Source organism: Bombina bombina, chromosome 3 (assembly GCF_027579735.1).
Source record: "Bombina bombina isolate aBomBom1 chromosome 3, aBomBom1.pri, whole genome shotgun sequence".
Classification (NCBI taxonomy): Eukaryota; Metazoa; Chordata; class Amphibia; order Anura; family Bombinatoridae; genus Bombina; species Bombina bombina.
The window spans coordinates 1,035,076,479-1,035,095,327 of record NC_069501.1 but is presented as its reverse complement, the minus strand read 5'-3'; the positions used below and the strand labels follow the sequence as shown (position 1 = coordinate 1,035,095,327).

The 18,849-nt window shown below is 41.2% G+C and overlaps 1 protein-coding gene across 1 annotated transcript in view; it reads left to right on the top strand.

Annotated features, from left to right (window-relative positions):
- Positions 1–18,849, top strand: part of LARP4 (La ribonucleoprotein 4) — a 447,695-nt gene that overhangs the window by 190,271 nt on the left and 238,575 nt on the right. Inside the window, exon 12 of the mRNA XM_053705530.1 lies at positions 7,546–7,649. Coding sequence (XP_053561505.1) covers positions 7,546–7,649 — 104 coding nt within the window. The remainder of the gene's footprint in view (positions 1–7,545; positions 7,650–18,849) is intronic.

Sequence of the window (18,849 nt, the reverse complement as noted above, 5' to 3'; positions counted from 1 at the left end):
TTTAGATTTAAAATTGGGCACTTGCATTTTTTATTAAAGGAGGTTCTGTCTATGTTAGAGGTTCCAGAGGCCGTGCTGCCTGAAGAACCTATGATACCTTAAGACAGTTTACGAAGACCAGAAAGTTCCTTTGACTTTTCCTGTGCCGGTTAAGATGGTGAACATTATTAAGAACGAATGGGAAAGAACTGGAATTTGTTTAAACCGGCAGCTGCAGTTGCCCCGGTTGCCGGAACGGCTACCTACTGGTGCGACTTTGTCGGAACTCATTGAGGTAGTGTCTCCCCTCGCGGATATTCAGGACAGAATTAAAGCTCTGAGAATTGCTAATTCTTTTATCTGTGATGCGAACATGCACATTATTCGCCTAAATGCAAAGGCCCCTGTCTTTGCAGTCCTAGCCTGCCGGGCACTCTGGTTGAAGTCTTGGTCTGCGGATATGACTTCTAAGTCCAGACTCCTTGCTCTTTCCTTAAAGGGAAAGATATTATTTGGTCCAGGCCTGGACTCCATTATTTCTATGGTTACCGGAGGCAAGGGTGCCTTCCTACCGCAAGATGAGAACAAGTCTAAAGGACGATAATCTTCTAATTTTCGTTCCTTTCAATCTGACAAATCCCCACGACAACAATCCTCCGAGCCTGAGCAACCCAAGAGTACTTGGAAGCGGACTCAGTCCTGGAATAAATCCAAGCAGAATAAGAAGCCCGCCGAAAACGAATCGGCATGAAAGGGCGGCCCCTGATCCGGGATCGGATCGTGAAGGGGGCAGACTGTTTTTTTTTTTTTCTTCAGACGCCTGGTTCAAGGATTCACAGGATCCATGGGTCCTGGAGGGGGTATCTCAGGGATACACGATTGGCTTCAAATCGATAGGCACTGGGAGTAGTTGTCCCAGTGCCTATTGAGGAAAGATGTTTGGGGGTTTAATCAAACCTTTTAGTGGTCCCAAAGAAGGAGGGAACTTTCCACAAAATTCTGGACCTAAAGTGCTTAAACAAATTTCACAGTGTCCCTTCCTTCGAGATGGAGACGATAAGGTCCATCCTTTCTTTTATGCGGGAAGTCCAGTTTATGACCATTATAGATCTGAAAGAAGCTTACCTTCATGTTCCAATCCACAGGGAACACTTTTAGTTCCCGAGGTTTGCATTCCTAGACCAGCACTTCCAGTTCATTGCCCTTCCATTTGGCCTAGCTACTGCTCCAAGAACCTTTATGAAAGTTCTGGGGGCTTTTCTAGCCATTGCCAGAACTCAAGGTACTGCAGTAGCACCATACTTGGATGATATTCTGGTGCTTGAGTCCCTCAGTGTATGGAGGTGATTGGTCTAATGGTGTCCTGCATGGACATCATTCCTTTTGCCAGGTTCTGTCTCAGACCTTTACAACTGTTCATGCTGAGACAATGGAACGGCGATCATTCAGATCTGTCTCAACAGATTGTATTAGACAGTTGGTCGAGAGAATCGCTCTCTTGGTGGCTCTGTCCAGATCATCTGGAACCGAGGGACATGCTTCTTAAGACTATCCTGAGTAAATGTGACTACGGACATAAGCCTATCTGGATGGGGAGCTGTTTGGGGTGCTTGGAAGGCACAGGGGTTGTGGACTCAGGAGTCCTCCTCCCTCACCATCAATATTTTGGAACTACGGGCAATTTTCAAGGTCTTGAAGACTTGGCCACTTCTGGGTTCATCCCAATTTATCAGATTCCAATTAGACAATATAACCTTGATGGCTTACATCAACCATCAGGGGGGAACGAGAAGTTCCTTGGCGATGAAGGAAGTATCTGAGATTCTGTAGTGGGTGGAGGCCCACAGCTGTTCGCAATCAGCTATCCACATTCCGGGTTTTTCCTGGCACAGAGTTAAGGTTGCCAGGCTCTTATCTTTTCTCCAGGATGGGATGGGACGTTGCAACTGAGTCAGAAGATACTTCAGGAAAATCGCTGCCCGGTGCTGGAGCTACCAAGCTAAGTGTATCTGCTATAAACTTTTGGTATCTGTTTCTCCAGCTGTTGTTTGTATTGCATGTCATGACAAACTTATTAATGCAGATAAAATTTCCTTTAGTACTGTTACATTACCTGTTGCTGTTCCGTCAACATCTAATTTTCAGAGTGTTCCTGATAACATAAGAGATTTTATTTTTAAATCCATTAAGAAGGCTATGTCTGTTATTTCTCCTTCTAGTATACATAAAAGTCTTTTAAAACTTCTCTTTTTTCAGATGAATTTTTAAATGAACATCATCATTCTGATACTGATAATGGTTCTTCTGGTTCAGAGGTTTCTGTCTCAGAGGTTGATTCTGATAAATCTTTGTATTTGTTCAAGATGGAATTTATTCGTTCTTTACTTAAAGAAGTATTAATTGCATTAGAAATAGAGGATTCTGGTCCTCTTGATACTACATCTAAACGTTTAAATAAGGTTTTTAAATCTCCTGTAGGTATTCCAGAAGTGTTTAATATCCCTGATGCTATTTCTGAAGTAATTTCCAGGGAATGGAATAATTTGGGTAATTCATTTACTCCTTCTAAAACGTTTTAAGCAATTATATCTTGTGCCGTCTGACAGATTAGAGTTTTTTGGGACAAAATCCCTAAGGTTAATGGGGCTGTCTCTACTCCTGCTATATTTTTAGCGGATGTTGCTGCAGCTTCAACTTTTTGGTTAGAAGCTTTAGCGCAACAAGTAACAGATCATAATTTTATAGCATTATTATTATTCTATAACATGCTAATAATTTTATTTGTGATACCATCTTTTGATATCATTAGAGTTGATGTCAGGTATATGTCTCTAGCTATTTTAGCTAGAAGAGCTTTATGGCTTAAAACTTGGAATGCTGATATGTCTTCTAAGTCAACTTTGCTTTCCCTTTCTTTCCAGGGTAATTAATTTTTCGGTTTTCAGTTGGATTCTATTATCTCAACTGTTACTGGAGGGAAGGGAACTTTTTTACCAAAGGATAAAAAATCTAAAGGTAAATTTAGGTCTAATAATCGTTTTCGTTCCTTTCCTCACAACAAGGAACAAAAGCCTGATCCTTCATCCTCAGGAGCGGTATCAGTTTGGAAACCATTTCCCGTTTGGAATATATCCAAGCCTTATAGAAACCTAAAGCCAGCTCCTAAGTACCCATGAAGGTGCGGCCCTCATTCCAGCTCAGCTGGTATGGGGCAGATTACGTTTTCTTCAAAGAAATTTGTATCAATTCCGTTTACAATCTCTGGTTTCAGAAAGGTACAGAATTGGCTTCAAGTTAAGGCCTCCTGCAAAGAGATTTTTTTCTTTCCCGTGTCCCAGTAAACCCAGCAAAGGCTCAGCATTTCTGAAATGTGTTTCAGATCTAGAGTTGGCTGGAGTAATTATGCCAGTTCCAGTTCTGGAACAGGGGCTGGGGTTTTATTCTATCTCTTCATTGTTCCAAAGAAGGTCAATTCCTTCAGACCAGTTCCGGATCTATCAATATTGAATCGTTATGTAAGGATACCAACATTCAAGATGGTAACTGTAAGGACTATCCTGCCTTTTGTTTAGCAAGGGCATTATATGTCTACAATAGATTTACAGGATGCATATCTGCATATTCCGATTCATCCAGATCACTTTTAGTGTCTGAGATTCTCTTTTTAGACAAGCATTACCAGTTTTGTGGCTCTACTGTTTGGCCTAGCTTCAGCTCCAAGAATTTTTTCAAAGGTTCTCGGTGCCCTTCTGTCTGTAATCAAAGAACAGGGTTTTGGTATTTCCTTATTTGGACGATATCTTGGTACTTGCTCAGTCTTCACATTTTCGCAGAATCTCATACGAATCGACTTGTGTTGTTTCTTCAAGATCATGGTTGGAGGATCAATTTACCAAAAAATTCATTGATTCCTCAGACAAGGGTAACCTTTTTAGGTTTCTAGAATAGATTCAGTGTCTATGACTCTGTCCTTGTCAGACAAGAGAAGTTTAACATTGATATCAGCTTGTCAAAACCTTCAGTCACAATCATTCCCTTTGGTAGCCTTATGCATGGAAATTTTAGGTCTTAGGACTGCCGCATCGGATGCGATCTCCTTTGCTCGTTTTCACATGCAACCTCTTCAGCTCTGTATGCTGAACCAATGGTGCAGGGATTACACAAAGATATCTCAATTAATATCTTTAAACCGATTATACGACACTCTCTGACGTGGTGGACAGATCACCATCGTTTAGTTCAGGGGGCTTCTTTGTTCTTCCGACCTGGACTATAATCTCAACAGATGCAAGTCTTACAGGTTGCGGAGCTGTGTGGGGGTCTCTGACGGCACAAGGGGTTTGGGAATCTCAGGAGGTGAGATTACCGATCAATATTTTGGAACTCCGTGCAATTTTCAGAGCTCTTCAGTCTTGGCCTCTTCTGAAGAGAGAGTTGTTCATTTGTTTTCAGATAGACAATGTCACAACTGTGGCATACATCAATCATCAAGGAGGGACTCACAGTCCTCTGGCTATGTAATAAGTATCTAAAATTTTGGTTTGGCCAGAATCCAGCTCCTGTCTAATCTCTGCGGTTCATATCCCAGGTATAGACAATTGGGAAGCGGATTATCTCAGTCGCCAAACGCTGCATCCGGGCGAATGGTCTCTTCACCCAGAGGTATTTCTTCAGATTGTTCAAATGTGGGAACTCCCAGAAATAGATCTGATGGCTTCTCATCTAAACAAGAAACTTCCCTGGTATCTGTCCAGATCCCGGGATCCTCGGGCGGAGGCAGTGGATGCATTATCACTTCCTTGGAAGTATCATCCTGCCTATATCTTTCCGCCTCTAGTTCTTCTTCCAAGAGTATTCTCCAAGATTCTAAGGAATGCTCGTTTGTCCTGCTGGTAGCTCCAGCATGGCCTCACAGGTTTTGGTATGCGGATCTTGTCCGGGTGGCCTCTTGCCAGCCGTGGACTCTTCCGTTAAGACCAGACTTTCTGTCGCAAGGTCCTTTCTTCCATCAGTATCTCAAATCCTTAAATTTTAAGGTATGGAGTTTGAACGCTTGATTCTTGGTCAAAGAGGTTTCTCTGACTCTGTGATTGATACTATGTGACAGGCTCGTAAATCTGTATCTAGAGAGATATATTATAGAGTCTGGAAGACTTATATTTCTTAGTGTCTTTCTCATCATTTTTTTTTTTTGGCATTCTTTTTGAATACCGAGAATTTTACAGTTTTTTCAGGATGGTTTAGATAAAGGTTTGTCCGCAAGTTCCTTGTATGGACAAATCTCTGCTCTTTCTGTTCTTTTTCACAGAAAGATTGCTAATCTTCCTGATATTCATTGTTTTGTACAAGCTTTGGTTCGTATAAAACCTGTCATTAAGTCAATTTCTCCTCCTTGGAGTTTGAATTTGGTTCTGGGGGCTCTTCAAGCACCTCCTTTTGAACACATGTATTCTTTGGTCATTAAATTACTTTCTTGGAAAGTTTTGTTTCTTTTGGCCATCTCTTCTGCCAGAAGAGTCTCTGAATGATCTGCTCTTTCTTGTGAGTCTCCTTTTCTGATTTTTCATCCGGATAAGGCGGTGCTGCAAACTTCTTTTGAATTTTTTACCTAAGGTTGTGAATTCTAACAACATTAGTAGAGAAATTGTGGTTCCTTCATTATGTCCTAATCCTATGAATTCTAAGGAGAAATCATTGCATTCTTTGGATGCTGTTAGAGCTTTGTATTATTATGTTGAAGCTACTAAGTCTTTCCGAAAGACTTCTAGTCTATTTGTCATCTTTTCCGGTTCTAGAAAAGGCCAGAAAGCTTCTGCCATTTCTTTGGCATCTTGGTTGAAATCTTTATTTCATCATGCCTATGTTGAGTCGGGTAAAACTCCGCCTCGAAGGATTACAGCTCATTCTACTAGGTCAGTTTCTACTTCCTGGGCGTTTAGGAATGAAGCTTCGGTTGATCAGATTCGCAAAGCAGCAACTTGGTCCTCTTTGCATACTTTTCCTAAATTCTACCATTTTTGATGTGTTTTCTTCTTCTGAAGCAGTTTTTGGTAGAAAAGTACTTCAGGCAGTGGTTTCAGTTTGAATCTTCTGCTTATGTTTTCATTAAACTTTATTTTGGGTGTGGATTATTTTCAGCAGGAATTGGCTGTCTTTATTTTATCCCTCCCTCTCTAGTGACTCTTGCGTGGAAAGATCCACATCTTGGGTAATCATTATCCCATACGTCACTAGTTCATGGACTCTTGCTAATTACATGAAAGAAAACATAATTTATGTAAGAACTTACCTGATAAATTCATTTCTTTCATATTAGCAAGAGTCCATGAGGCCCACCCTTTTTTGTGGTGGTTATGATTTTTTTGTATAAAGCACAATTATTCCAATTCCTTATTTTTTATGCTTTCGCACTTTTTTCTTATCACCCCACTTCTTGGCTATTCGTTAAACTGATTTGTGGTTGTGGTGAGGGGTGTATTTATAGGCATTTTGAGGTTTGGGAAACTTTGCCCCTCCTGGTAGGAATGTATATCCCATACGTCACTAGCTCATGGACTCTTGCTAATATGAAAGAAATGAATTTATCAGGTAAGTTCTTACATAAATTATGTTTTTTGACCATTCCATGAGAACCCTGTGTGTGTCTGAGCTTTTATTTTACCAACTATAATGTGGCAGAATGCTTTCGCCTTGAAGTTCTATCTTCAGGCTACTAAGGAGTTTAGACAATCTTCCTCTTTGTTGTCTATTCGGGGAAGCGTATGGGGCTGAAGGCTACTTCGACTTCACTGTCTTTTTGGTTAAGGAGTGTCATCCACTTGGCTTACGAGACAGCAGCACATAGTCCTCCTGAGAGGATAACGACTCATTCCACTAGAGCAGTGGCTTCCTCTTGGGCCTTTAAGAACGAGGTCTCTATGGATCAGATTTGTAAGTCGGCTACCTGGTCCTCCTTACATACTTTTTCTAAATTTTACAAGTTTGATGTTTTTGCTTTGGCTGAAGCAGTTTTTGGGAGAAAAGTTTTGCAGGCTGTGGTGACCTCAGAATAGGGTCCGCCTCATCCTTTTTGTTCCATCCCGTTAATCAGTCAGTGTCCTTTGGAGCTTCGGTATAGTTTTTCCAACAGTAAGGAATGAAGCTGTGGACTCTCCCTATCTTAGGAAGGAAAACTTAATTTATGCTTACCAGATAAATTCCTTTCCTTCCGGATAGGGAGCGTCCACGGCCCCCGCCCGTTTTTTTTTTTTTTTTCTTGTCTATGGGCGGTCCCCTATTTATTTTATTCTTCTGGCACCATTTATACCCTAATGTATGTTCTACTTTTCCTCGTTCCCTGGGGTAATGAGCAAGTGGGAGAGATATTTAAGCCTTTGGCTGGGGTGTCTTTGCCGCCTCCTGATGGCCAGGTTTTGTATTTCCCAACAGTAAGGAATGAAGCCGTGGACTCTCCCTACCTGGAAAGGAATTTATCTGGTAAGCATAAATTATGTTTTTTTTCAAGTATACTGTGTACTGAATATTTGGAATGCTAACATTTAGTTTTTTTTTTTTTTTTTTTTAAAGGCTCCATTTCCGAATGGCGGATTTGTTAATGGTTTTAATTCATCAGGATCTTATAAAACAAATGCTGCTTCATTAAGTATAGGTCGGCCATTCCATAGAAACCGGTAAGTGTAGTTCTTGATCATCTTCTTTAATATCTTTTTTAGCGTATCTGTTACCTATGTAGTAGACATTAAAAACTGTCATTGTGTTGACAAGGTTTTTCGGTTTTTACTATTTCCGTGTATTCCCATGGACATAAAGGTTATTTAAAAAGAGTACTGTCTGAAGCATTGCAAACTTGCTTTGAGGAATTTAATGGTATTTATTTCATGTAATTGGCATGAGCTAGTGACGTATAGGATATACAATGCTACCAGGAGGGGCAAAGTTTCCCAAACCTCAAAATGCTAATAAATACTTCCCTCACCACACCCACAATTCAGTTTTACAAACTTTGCCTCCCTATGGAGGTGGTGAAGTAAGTTTGTGCTTGATTTTCTTTTGTGATATGCGCTTCTCAGCATTTTGAAGCACGATTCCTCTCAGAGTACAGTGTTTGTCAGAGGGATGTGAAGAGAGTTTCACCTATTGATTCTATGGTTTTCCTCACGGGAAATCTTTTCAAAGGTTCTCTGTTATCGGTCGTAGAGATTCATCTACCTCCCATTTCAGATCGACGATATACTCTCCTATTCCATTACCTCTACTGATAACTGTTTCAGTACTGGTTTGGCTATCTGCTATATGTGCATGGGTGTCTTTTGGTAAGTATGTTTTCATTACTTAAGACACTCTTAGCTATGGTTTGGCACTTTATGTATTAATATAAAGTTTTAAATCTATGTATTGTACTTACAGTATATTTGCCATGAGTCAGGTTTATGTATATTTCCTTTTTTGCAGACTATCAATTTTTAAGTTTGGAAACATATTTAGGAAGTTATTTTTTCTTACCTGGGGTATAGTCTTTTCTTCAAATTGACTGCTTTTTCATTCATTTTCGCGGGCAAAATTAGGCTTGCGAGGTCTCAAAATGTTGATATTTATTGCGTCATTCTTGGTGCGAAGGGACGCAAATTCGTAATTTCTGGCGTCTTAGTTGACGCCAGGTTTCCTTGCACATGGTTGCGTCTGCCATGATGCGAGTTGCGTCATTTCCGGATGTTGCCTCCAACAAAATTTTTTGGAACATATATGGTTGGGGATTATATAGAGTTAGATAGTAACAGATGCCGCTCGCTCATGTGTATATATATCACAAAAAATGTACCTTCAAGGTGGAAAAGCACATAGATTATTTTTTAATCACTGTAGCTAATATATATATATATATATATATATATATATATATATATATATATATATATATATATATATACACATACACACATACACACATACACACATACACACATACACACACACACACACACACACACACACCATCTGTTACTATCTAACTCTATATAATCCCCAACCCTATATGTTCTAAAGTTTATACTTTGGGAGAATATACTCAGACTTCTTTTTCTGAGTTTAGCCCTCTTTCTAGGGGATTTTATATAATAATCATGGATATTCAAACTGATATGGCTAACCGCCACCAAAAGAGATTACAAGAATTAAACTCTATTTTCAATAGTTCCACTAGGGACAACATACAAATCAATGAGGAAGAATTAAATAATGTTTTATGCAGGATTACACCGGACACTACATAAACAATCGAAAAGATGGTGGAACTGGCACTTCTTTGAGAAGTATGCAGAAAAAAAACATAATCCCTAGAGGATTCAGGATGAAGGTATTCCCAGCCTTCAACCTTAATAATGATGATTTGACCAAAGAATGGGAAACTGCATTATCAGAATGCTCTCTGAAATTGATACAAATATTAAACATGATAAACTTGAATTAACAAAATTGGACTCAGAAATTGAAGCATATAAGGCTCAATTGTCACAATTTAATGATAAAATAGACTATAAAAGTCAATATGACAAATATCAAAAAGAATTAGACAAATTAGAGCTAGAAATAATAGCCACTAAAAAACAAAAGTTACAAAAGAGATATTGAAGACTTTCAGAATCAGAGAGTGTACCATTGGCGCAATAATACTACTCTGACAGAAAACCAATAGATATTTGATTCAACAACCAGAAAGCAGTGCAGGCAGCGAAACAGACATGTCAGATAATCACTTAGATTCTAATATTGATAATGAACATACTAATAGCATCTCAAATGTGTCAGGTGCTAGACCTAAGAGCTACAGCTCAGTACAATCTTCCACATCTTCTTCCTCGTCTTCTTTTTTGTCCACCACACCGCACAACGTAACTCCACCTGTCACTTCAACAAATCAGGTCACCACACAGAACAGGGGGAACAAACAGAAGTTTTCAGGTCCAGTAAGACAGTCCACGAGGAGAAGGGAATTGAGTCCCTTCACCAAGATAAGGATGAACAAATGAGAATCATCAACTTATCTGATCATATATTAAGTACTACACATAAATCTGTACTATCCAGAGGACTCTCGTTCTGTCCAGTCAACTCTTTGAATAAGTTTGAGGTGATTAAAGATATTCACTTATTCTAGAGAAAAATACTTTAAAAAAACTATATGCTTACAATACAAATAGTCTCAGTGCAGAATACTTATTAACAGCAGATATCCTACAGGAATTATCTGAAGATAGTACAGTAGGAGATAGTACTAATAGTCAAGTCGATGATACATTATTTACTTCACATACCTGGAAATCCAATGTAAAACCTAAATCCACATATGTGCCCTCTCTTTCTGTTTCTCCTGAGATACAGATTTCTCTTGTAAGGTGTATCCAGTCCACGGATTCATCCTTTACTTGTGGGATATTCTCCTTCCCAACAGGAAGTGGCAAAGAGAGCACACAGCAGAGCTGTCCATATAGCTCCCCCTCTAGCTCCACCCTCCAGTCATTCTCTTTGCCGGCTCTAAGCAATCGGAAGGGTAAAGTGAATGTGGTGTTAGAAATGTAGTTTTTATTTTCTACAAGCTTTAAAGTTCTATTTACAAGCAACTAAGGATTTCAGACAAACAACTTCTTTGTTTGTTATCTATTCTGGTAAGAGGAGAGGTCAGAAGGCGACCGCTACCTCTCTTTCCTTTTGGCTGAAAAGCATCATCCGTTTGGCCTATGAGACTGCTGGCCAGCAGCCTCCTGAAACAATTACTGCTCATTCTACCAGAGCAGTGGCTTCCACATGGGCTTTTAAAAATGAGGCTTCTGTCCAAATTTGCCAAATTCGATACTTTTGCTTCTTCGGAGGCTATTTTTGGGAGAAAGGTCTTACAGGCAGTGGTGCCTTCCGTTTAAGGTACCTGTCTTGTTCCCTCCCTTCATCCGTGTCCTAAAGCTTTGGTATTGGTATCCCACAAGTAAAGGATGAATCCGTGGACTCGATACACCTTACAAGAGAAAACAGAATTTATGCTTACCTGATAAATTACTTTCTCTTGTGGTGTATCCAGTCCACCGCCCGCCCTGTCATTTTAAGACAGGTGGTTTTTATTTCTCTTGTTAAGTGTATCCAGTCCACGGATCATCCATTACTTGTGGGATATATTCCCTTCCCAACAGGAAGTTGCAAGAGGGTCACCCACAGCAGAGCTGCTATATAGCTCCTCCCCTCACATGTCCTATCCAGTCATTCTCTTGCAACCCTCAACATAGATGGAGGTCGTGAGAGGAGTGTGGTGTTTTATACTTAATTAATTCTTCAATCAAAAGTTTGTTATTTTTAAATGGCACCGGAGTGTGCTGTTTTTTCTCAGGCAGTATTTGGAAGAAGAATCTGCCTGCGTTTTCTATGATCTTAGCAGAAGTAACTAAGATCCACTGGCTGTTCTCGCACATTCTGAGGAGTGGGGTAACTTCAGAAAGGGAATGGCGTGCGGGGTCTCCTGCAACTAAGGTATGTGCAGTAAAATATTTTTCTAAGGAATGGAATTGACTAAGAAAATACTGCTGATACCGAAGTAATGTAAGTAAAGCCTTAAATGCAGTAAAAGTGACTGGTATCAGGCTTATTAATGTATGTGCAGTAAAATAATTTTCTAAGGAATGGAATTTGACTTAGAAAATGCTGCTAATACTGAAGTAATGTAGTAAAGCCTTAAATGCAGTAGAAGCGACTGGTATCAGGCTTATATCAATAAGAGATACATACTCTTTAAAAAAAGGATGTTTAAAACGTTTGCTGGCATGTTTAATCGTTTTTTTGAGGTACATTGGTGATAAAACTTAATGGGGCATAATTTTTTCCACATGGCTGACTTATTTTCTGCATAGAAACAGTTAACTGAGGCTTCCCACTGTTGTAATAAGAGTGGGAGGGGCCTATTTTAGCGCTTTTTTGCGCAGTAAAAATTCAGACTCGGTCTTCCTTCTTCTTCCTGCATGATCCAGGACGTCTCTAGAGAGCTCAAGGGACTTCAAAAGTAATTTTGAGGGAGGTAATCAGTCACAGCAGACCTGTGACAGTGTGTTTGACTGTGTTAAAAACGTTTTTTTCTCTATTGATTATCCGTTTTGGGTATTAAGGGGTTAATAATCCATTTGCAAGTGGGTGCAATGCTCTGCTAGCTTAATACATTTACTGTGAAAATTTGGTTGCTATAACTGATTTGGTTCATTGTTATTTCAACTTGAGACAGGTTTTGTGCTTCTTAAAGGCGCAGTAGCGTTTTTTATATTGCTTGTAAACTTATTTTAAAGTGTTTTCCAAGCTTGCTAGTCTGTTTAAACATGTCTGACACAGGTGAATCTGTTTGTTCATTATGTTTGAAGGCCAGTGTGGAGCCCCATAGAAATATGTGTACTAAATGTATTGATTTCACTTTAAATAATAAAGGTCAGTCTTTATCTGTAAAAGAATTATCACCAGACAACGAGGGGGAAGTTATGCCGACTAACTCTCCTCACGTGTCAGTACCTTCGCCTCCCGCTCAGGAGGCGGGTGCTAATATGGCGCCAAGTACATCAGAGACGCCCATAGCAATCACTTTACAGGACATGGCTACAATCATGAATAATACTCTGACAGAAGTATTATCTAGGTGGCCAGAATTAAGAGGCAAGCGCGATAGCTCTGGGATTAGGACAGAGCGCGCTGGTGCTGTGAGAGTCATGTCCGATACTGCGTCACAGTTTGCAGAACATGAGGACGGAGAGCTTCATTCTGTGGGTGACGGATCTGATCCAGGGAAACCGGATTCAGAGATCTCTAATTTTAAATTTAAGCTTGAGAACCTCCGTGTATTGCTAGGAGAGGTTTTAGCTGCTCTAAATGACTGTAACACAGTTGCAATTCCAGAGAAATTGTGTAGGCTGGATAGATACTATGCGGTGCCGGTGTGTACTGACGTTTTTCCTATACCTAAAAGGCTTACAGAAATTATTAGCAAGAGTGGGATAGACCCGGTGTGCCCATTTCCCCACCTCCTATATTTAGGAAAATGTTTCCAATAGACGCCACTACTCGGGACTTATGGCAGACGGTCCCTAAGGTGGAGGGAGCAGTTTCTACTTTAGCTAAGCGTACCACTATCCCGGTGGAGGATAGTTGTGCTTTTTCGGATCCAATGGATAAAAAATTAGGTTACCTTAAGAAAATGTTTGTTCAACAAGGTTTTATCTTGCAGCCCCTTGCATGCATTGCGCCTGTCACTGCTGCTGCGGCATTCTGGTTTGAGTCTCTGGAAGAGGCCATTCACACAGCTCCATTGGATGAAATTATGGACAAGCTTAAAGCACTTAAGCTAGCCAATGCATTTGTTTCTGATGCCATTGTACATTTAACTAAACTAACGGCTAAGAACTCCGGATTCGCCATCCAGGCGCGGAGAGCGCTATGGCTTAAATCCTGGTCAGCTGACGTGACTTCTAAATCTAAATTGCTTAATATTCCTTTCAAGGGGCAGACCTTATTCGGGCCTGGCTTGAAAGAAATTATTGCTAACATTACTGGAGGTAAGGGTCATACCCTTCCTCAGGACAGGGCCAAATCAAAGGCCAAACAGTCTAATTTTCGTGCCTTTCGAAATTTCAAGGCAGGAGCAGCATCAACTTCCTCCGCTCCAAAACAGGAAGGAATTTTGCTAGTTACAGACAGGCCTGGAAAACTAACCAGTCCTGGAACAAGGGCAAGCAGGCCAGAAAACCTACTACTGCCCCTAAGACAGCATGAAGGAACGGCCCCCTATCCGGAAACGGATCTAGTGGGGGGCATACTTTCTCTCTTCGCCCAGGCGTGGGCAAGAGATGTCCAGGATCCCTGGCGTTGGAAATCATATCTCAGGGATATCTTCTGGACTTCAAGGCTTCTCCTCCTCGAGGGAGATTCCATCTATCAAGGTTATCAGAAAACCAGGGATTTTACTCAAATCTGTGGTTCCCAAGAAAGAGGGAACCTTCAGACCAATCTTGGACCTAAAGATCTTAAACAAATTTATTAAGAGTTCCATCATTCAAAATGGAAACTATTCGAACCATCCTACCCATGATCCAGGAGGGTCAGTACATGACCACAGTGGACTTAAAGGATGCCTACCTTCACATACCGATTCACAAAGATCATCATCGGTTCCTAAGGTTTGCTTTTCTAGACAGGCATTACCAGTTTGTGGCTCTTCCCTTCGGGTTAGCTACGGCCCCGAGAATCTTTACAAAGGTTCTGGGCTCACTTCTGGCGGTTCTAAGACCGCGAGGCATACCGGTGGCCCCGTATCTAGACATCCTGATACAGGCGTCAAGCTTTCAAATTGCCAAGTCTCATACAGAGATAGTTCTGGCATTTCTGAGGTCGCATGGGTGGAATGTGAACGTGGAAAAGAGTTCTCTATCACCACTCACAAGAGTCTCCTTCCTAGGGACTCTTATAGATTCTGTAGAGATGAAAATTTACCTGACGGAGTCCAGGTTATCAAAACGTCTAAATGCTTGCCGTGTCCTTCATTCCATTCCACGCCCGTCAGTGGCTCAGTGCATGGAAGTAATCGGCTTAATGGTAGCGGCAATGGACATAGTGCCATTTGCACGCCTGCATCTCAGACCGCTGCAATTATGCATGCTAAGTCAGTGGAATGGGGATTACTCAGATTTGTCCCCTCTACTAAATCTGGATCGAGAGACCAGAGATTCTCTTCTCTGGTGGCTTTCTCGGGTCCATCTGTCCAAGGGCATGACCTTTCACAGGCCAGATTGGACGATTGTAACAACAGATGCCAGCCTTCTAGGTTGGGGCGCAGTCTGGAACTCCCTGAAGGCTCAGGGATCGTGGACTCAGGAGCAGAAACTCCTCCCAATAAATATTCTGGAGTTAAGAGCAATATTTAATGCTCTTCTAGCTTGGCCTCAGTTAGCAACACTGAGGTTCATCAGATTTCAGTCGGACAACATCACGACTGTGGCTTACATCAACCATCAAGGGGGAACCAGGAGTTCCCTAGCGATGTTAGAAGTCTCAAAGATAATTCGCTGGGCAGAGTCTCACTCTTGCCACCTGTCAGCGATCCACATCCCAGGCGTGGAGAACTGGGAGGCGGACTTTCTAAGTCGCCAGACTTTTCATCCGGGGGAGTGGGAACTTCATCCGGAGGTGTTCGCTCAACTGATTCATCGTTGGGGCAAACCAGAACTGGATCTCATGGCGTCTCGCCAGAACGCCAAGATTCCTCTTTATGGATCCAGGTCCAGAGACCCGGGGGCGGCGCTGATAGATGCCCTAGCAGCCCCTTGGGTTTTCAACATGGCTTGTGTGTTTCCACCGTTTCCGCTGCTGCCTTGACTGAATGCCAAGATCAAACAGGAGAGAGCATTGGTGATTCTGATAGCGCCTGCGTTGCCACGCAGGACCTGGTATGCAGACCTAATGGACATGTCGTCCTGTCCACCATGGTCTCTGCCCCTGAGGCAGGACCTTCTAATACAAGGTCCTTTCAACCATCCAAATCTAATTTCTCTGAAGCTGACTGCATGGAGATTGAACGCTTGATCCTATCAAAGCGTGGCTTCTCAGAGTCAGTTATTGATACCTTAATACAGGCACGGAAGCCTGTTACCAGAAAAATCTACCATAAGATATGGCGTAAATACTTATATTGGTGCGAATCCAAGAGTTACTCATGGAGTAAGGTTAGGATTCCTAGGATATTGTCCTTTCTACAAGAGGGTTTGGAAAAGGGCTTATCTGCTAGTTCGTTAAAGGGACAGATTTCTGCTCTGTCTATTCTTTTGCACAAGCGTCTGGCAGAAGTTCCAGACGTCCAGGCTTTTTGTCAGGCTTTGGCCAGGATTAAGCCTTTGTTTAAAACTGTTGCTCCTCCGTGGAGCTTAAACTTGGTTCTTAAAGTTCTTCAAGGTGTTCCGTTTGAACCCCTTCATTCCATTGATATTAAGCTTTTATCTTGGAAAGTTCTGTTTTTGATGGCTATTTCCTCGGCTCGAAGAGTCTCTGGGTTATCTGCCTTACATTGTGATTCTCCTTATCCGATTTTCCATTCAGACAAGGTAGTTCTGCGTACTAAACCTGGGTTTTTACCTAAGGTAGTTTCTAACAGGAATATCAATCAAGAGATTGTTGTCCCATCATTGTGCCCTAATCCTTCAAAGAAGGAACGTCTTTTGCATAATCTGGACGTAGTCCGTGCCCTGAAGTTCTATTTACAGGCAACTAAAGATTTTCGTCAAACTTCTTCCCTGTTTGTCGTTTACTCTGGACAGAGGAGAGGTCAAAAAGCTTCGGCAACCTCTCGCTCCTTTTGGCTTTGTAGCATAATACGCTTAGCCTATGAGACTGCTGGACAGCAGCCCCCTGAAAGAATTACAGCTCATTCTACTAGAGCTGTGGCTTCCACCTGGGCCTTTAAGAATGAGGCCTCTGTTGAACAGATTTGCAAGGCTGCGACTTGGTCTTCACTTCACACCTTTTCAAAATTTTACAAATTTGACACTTTTGCTTCTTCGGAGGCTGTTTTTGGGAGGTTCTACAGGCAGTGGTTCCTTCCGTTTAAGTTCCTGCCTTGTCCCTCCCATCATCCGTGTACTTTAGCTTTGGTATTGGTATCCCACAAGTAATGGATGATCCGTGGACTGGATACACTTAAGAGAAAACATAATTTATGCTTACCTGATAAATTTATTTCTCTTGTAGTGTATCCAGTCCACGGCCCGCCCTGTCTTTTCAAGGCAGATCTAAATTTTAATTAAAACTCCAGTCACCACTGCACCCTATGGTTTCTCCTTTCTTGTTTTGTTTCGGTCTAATGACTGGATATGACATGTGAGGGGAGGAGCTATATAGCAGCTCTGCTGTGGGTGATCCTCTTGCAACTTCCTGTTGGGAAGGGAATATATCCCACAAGTAATGGATGATCCGTGGACTGGATACACTACAAGAGAAATAAATTTATCAGGTAAGCATAAATTAAGTTTTTTTAACTACAGTCACCACTGCACCCTATGGTTTCTCCTTTTTATTCCCAACCTTCGGTCAAATGAGTTAGAGGGGAAGCTATATGGACAGCTCTGCTGTGTGCTCTCTTTGCCACTTCCTGTTGGGATGGAGAATATCCCACAAGTAAAGGATGAATCCGTGGACTGGATACACCACAAGAGAAATAAATTTATCAGGTAAGCATAAATTTTTTTTTTGTAAACTGGTGTGCAAAAAATTTTAAGTTACCCATATACAGTACTAAACGTAATCTTAGTACTGGAGAACTAAGTGCATTAAAAGAAATTGAGTCATGGCATGACATCATAATTAAGCCATCTGATGAAGGTGGGAATGTGGTCAGGACAGATGTATATGAATGAAGCCAATAGACAATTGTCTAACCAATCATGTTACAAGCAGTTAATATTCAATCGCCAAAGCTCATATCTTATACAATACAACAGAATGATAATAAATGTTTGGGAATTCAGAGAAAAAGTTTTTGATAAAGGAAAATCAAAAAATTGCCACACTATACTTTTCTCCTACATTGGTGTGTCCGGTCCACGGCTTCATCCTTACTTGTGGGATATTCTCATTCCCTACAGGAAGTGGCAAAGAGAGCACAACAGCAGAGCTGTCCATATAGCTCCCCCTCTAGCTCCGCCCCCCAGTCATTCTCTTTGCCGCTCTGAACAAGTAGCATCTCCACGGGGGTGGTAAAGAGTATGTGGTGTTAGTTGTAGTTTTTTATTTCTTCTATCAAGAGTTTATTTTAAAATAGTGCCGGTTTGTACTATTTACTCTGCAGCAGAAAGTGAAGAAGATTTCTGTTGAGAGGAGTATGATTTTAGCACCAGTAACTAAAATCCATTGCTGTTTCCACGCAGTTGAAACCAGAGAACATCAGTTGGGGGGAACAGTTTGCAGGCTTAACTGCTTCAGTCATTTTTCTAACAAGACCATGTAATGCTAGAAGACTGTCAGAAATTCCCTCTGGGATAGGTAAGCCATTTTTTCTTAGACTCTAAGTATAAAATGATGGCTTATATTTAGGGCTCTATGCTGGTTGACACTATTGTGGGCTTTAAAATCGATTGCTTTTTAGCATGTTTTTCACTATAAATAAGGTGTTTTGCAGACTAAAACACTTTTGGGGTTTAATTTCGGCCTGGCACTTATTTGGACACCTAAATCTAGTCAGAAAGGCCCCTCCACTCTGGAATGAAGAGGGAGGAGGCCTCATTTTCAGGCCTCAATTGCGCAGTTGATTTTGCCTATGCAGTCAATGCAGCTTCATGTGGGGCATCAGAAATAATCCCTAACAAAGGTAAAGGCTCCATGGGAAGCTGGGGCTAGTACTGTAGTGTGTTAACCGGTTAATAACTGTTTTTAGCTCTGGTTTGGGCATTAAGGGGTTAATTGGTCTGAAAATTTGTGTGCAATCTTTTCAAAGCATTAAGGCTCTGTAGTGAAAATTTCATTAACATCGGATGTGTATTTCATGGTTTTTTGATGTTTCAGTAATAATGTGTGCTTATTATTTAAAGAGACAGTAACGTTTTTTTCAAAAATAATTTTTGTTGCATTGTAGTTCTGTTTAAGCCTGTCAAACATGTCTGAATCTTCAGATAGACTATGTTCTGTATGTCCAAAGGCCAAGGTGGTTCCCCCATTAAATTTATGTGTGCAGTGTGCCATAGCGTTGAACTAGCTTAAGGACAGTACAATCACACTTAAAAATATAGCCCAAGATGATTCTGAAGGTAGTGAAGATAGCTTGCTTTCCTCTCCTCCTGTGTCAACACCAGCTATGCCCGCGCAGGCGATGCCCAG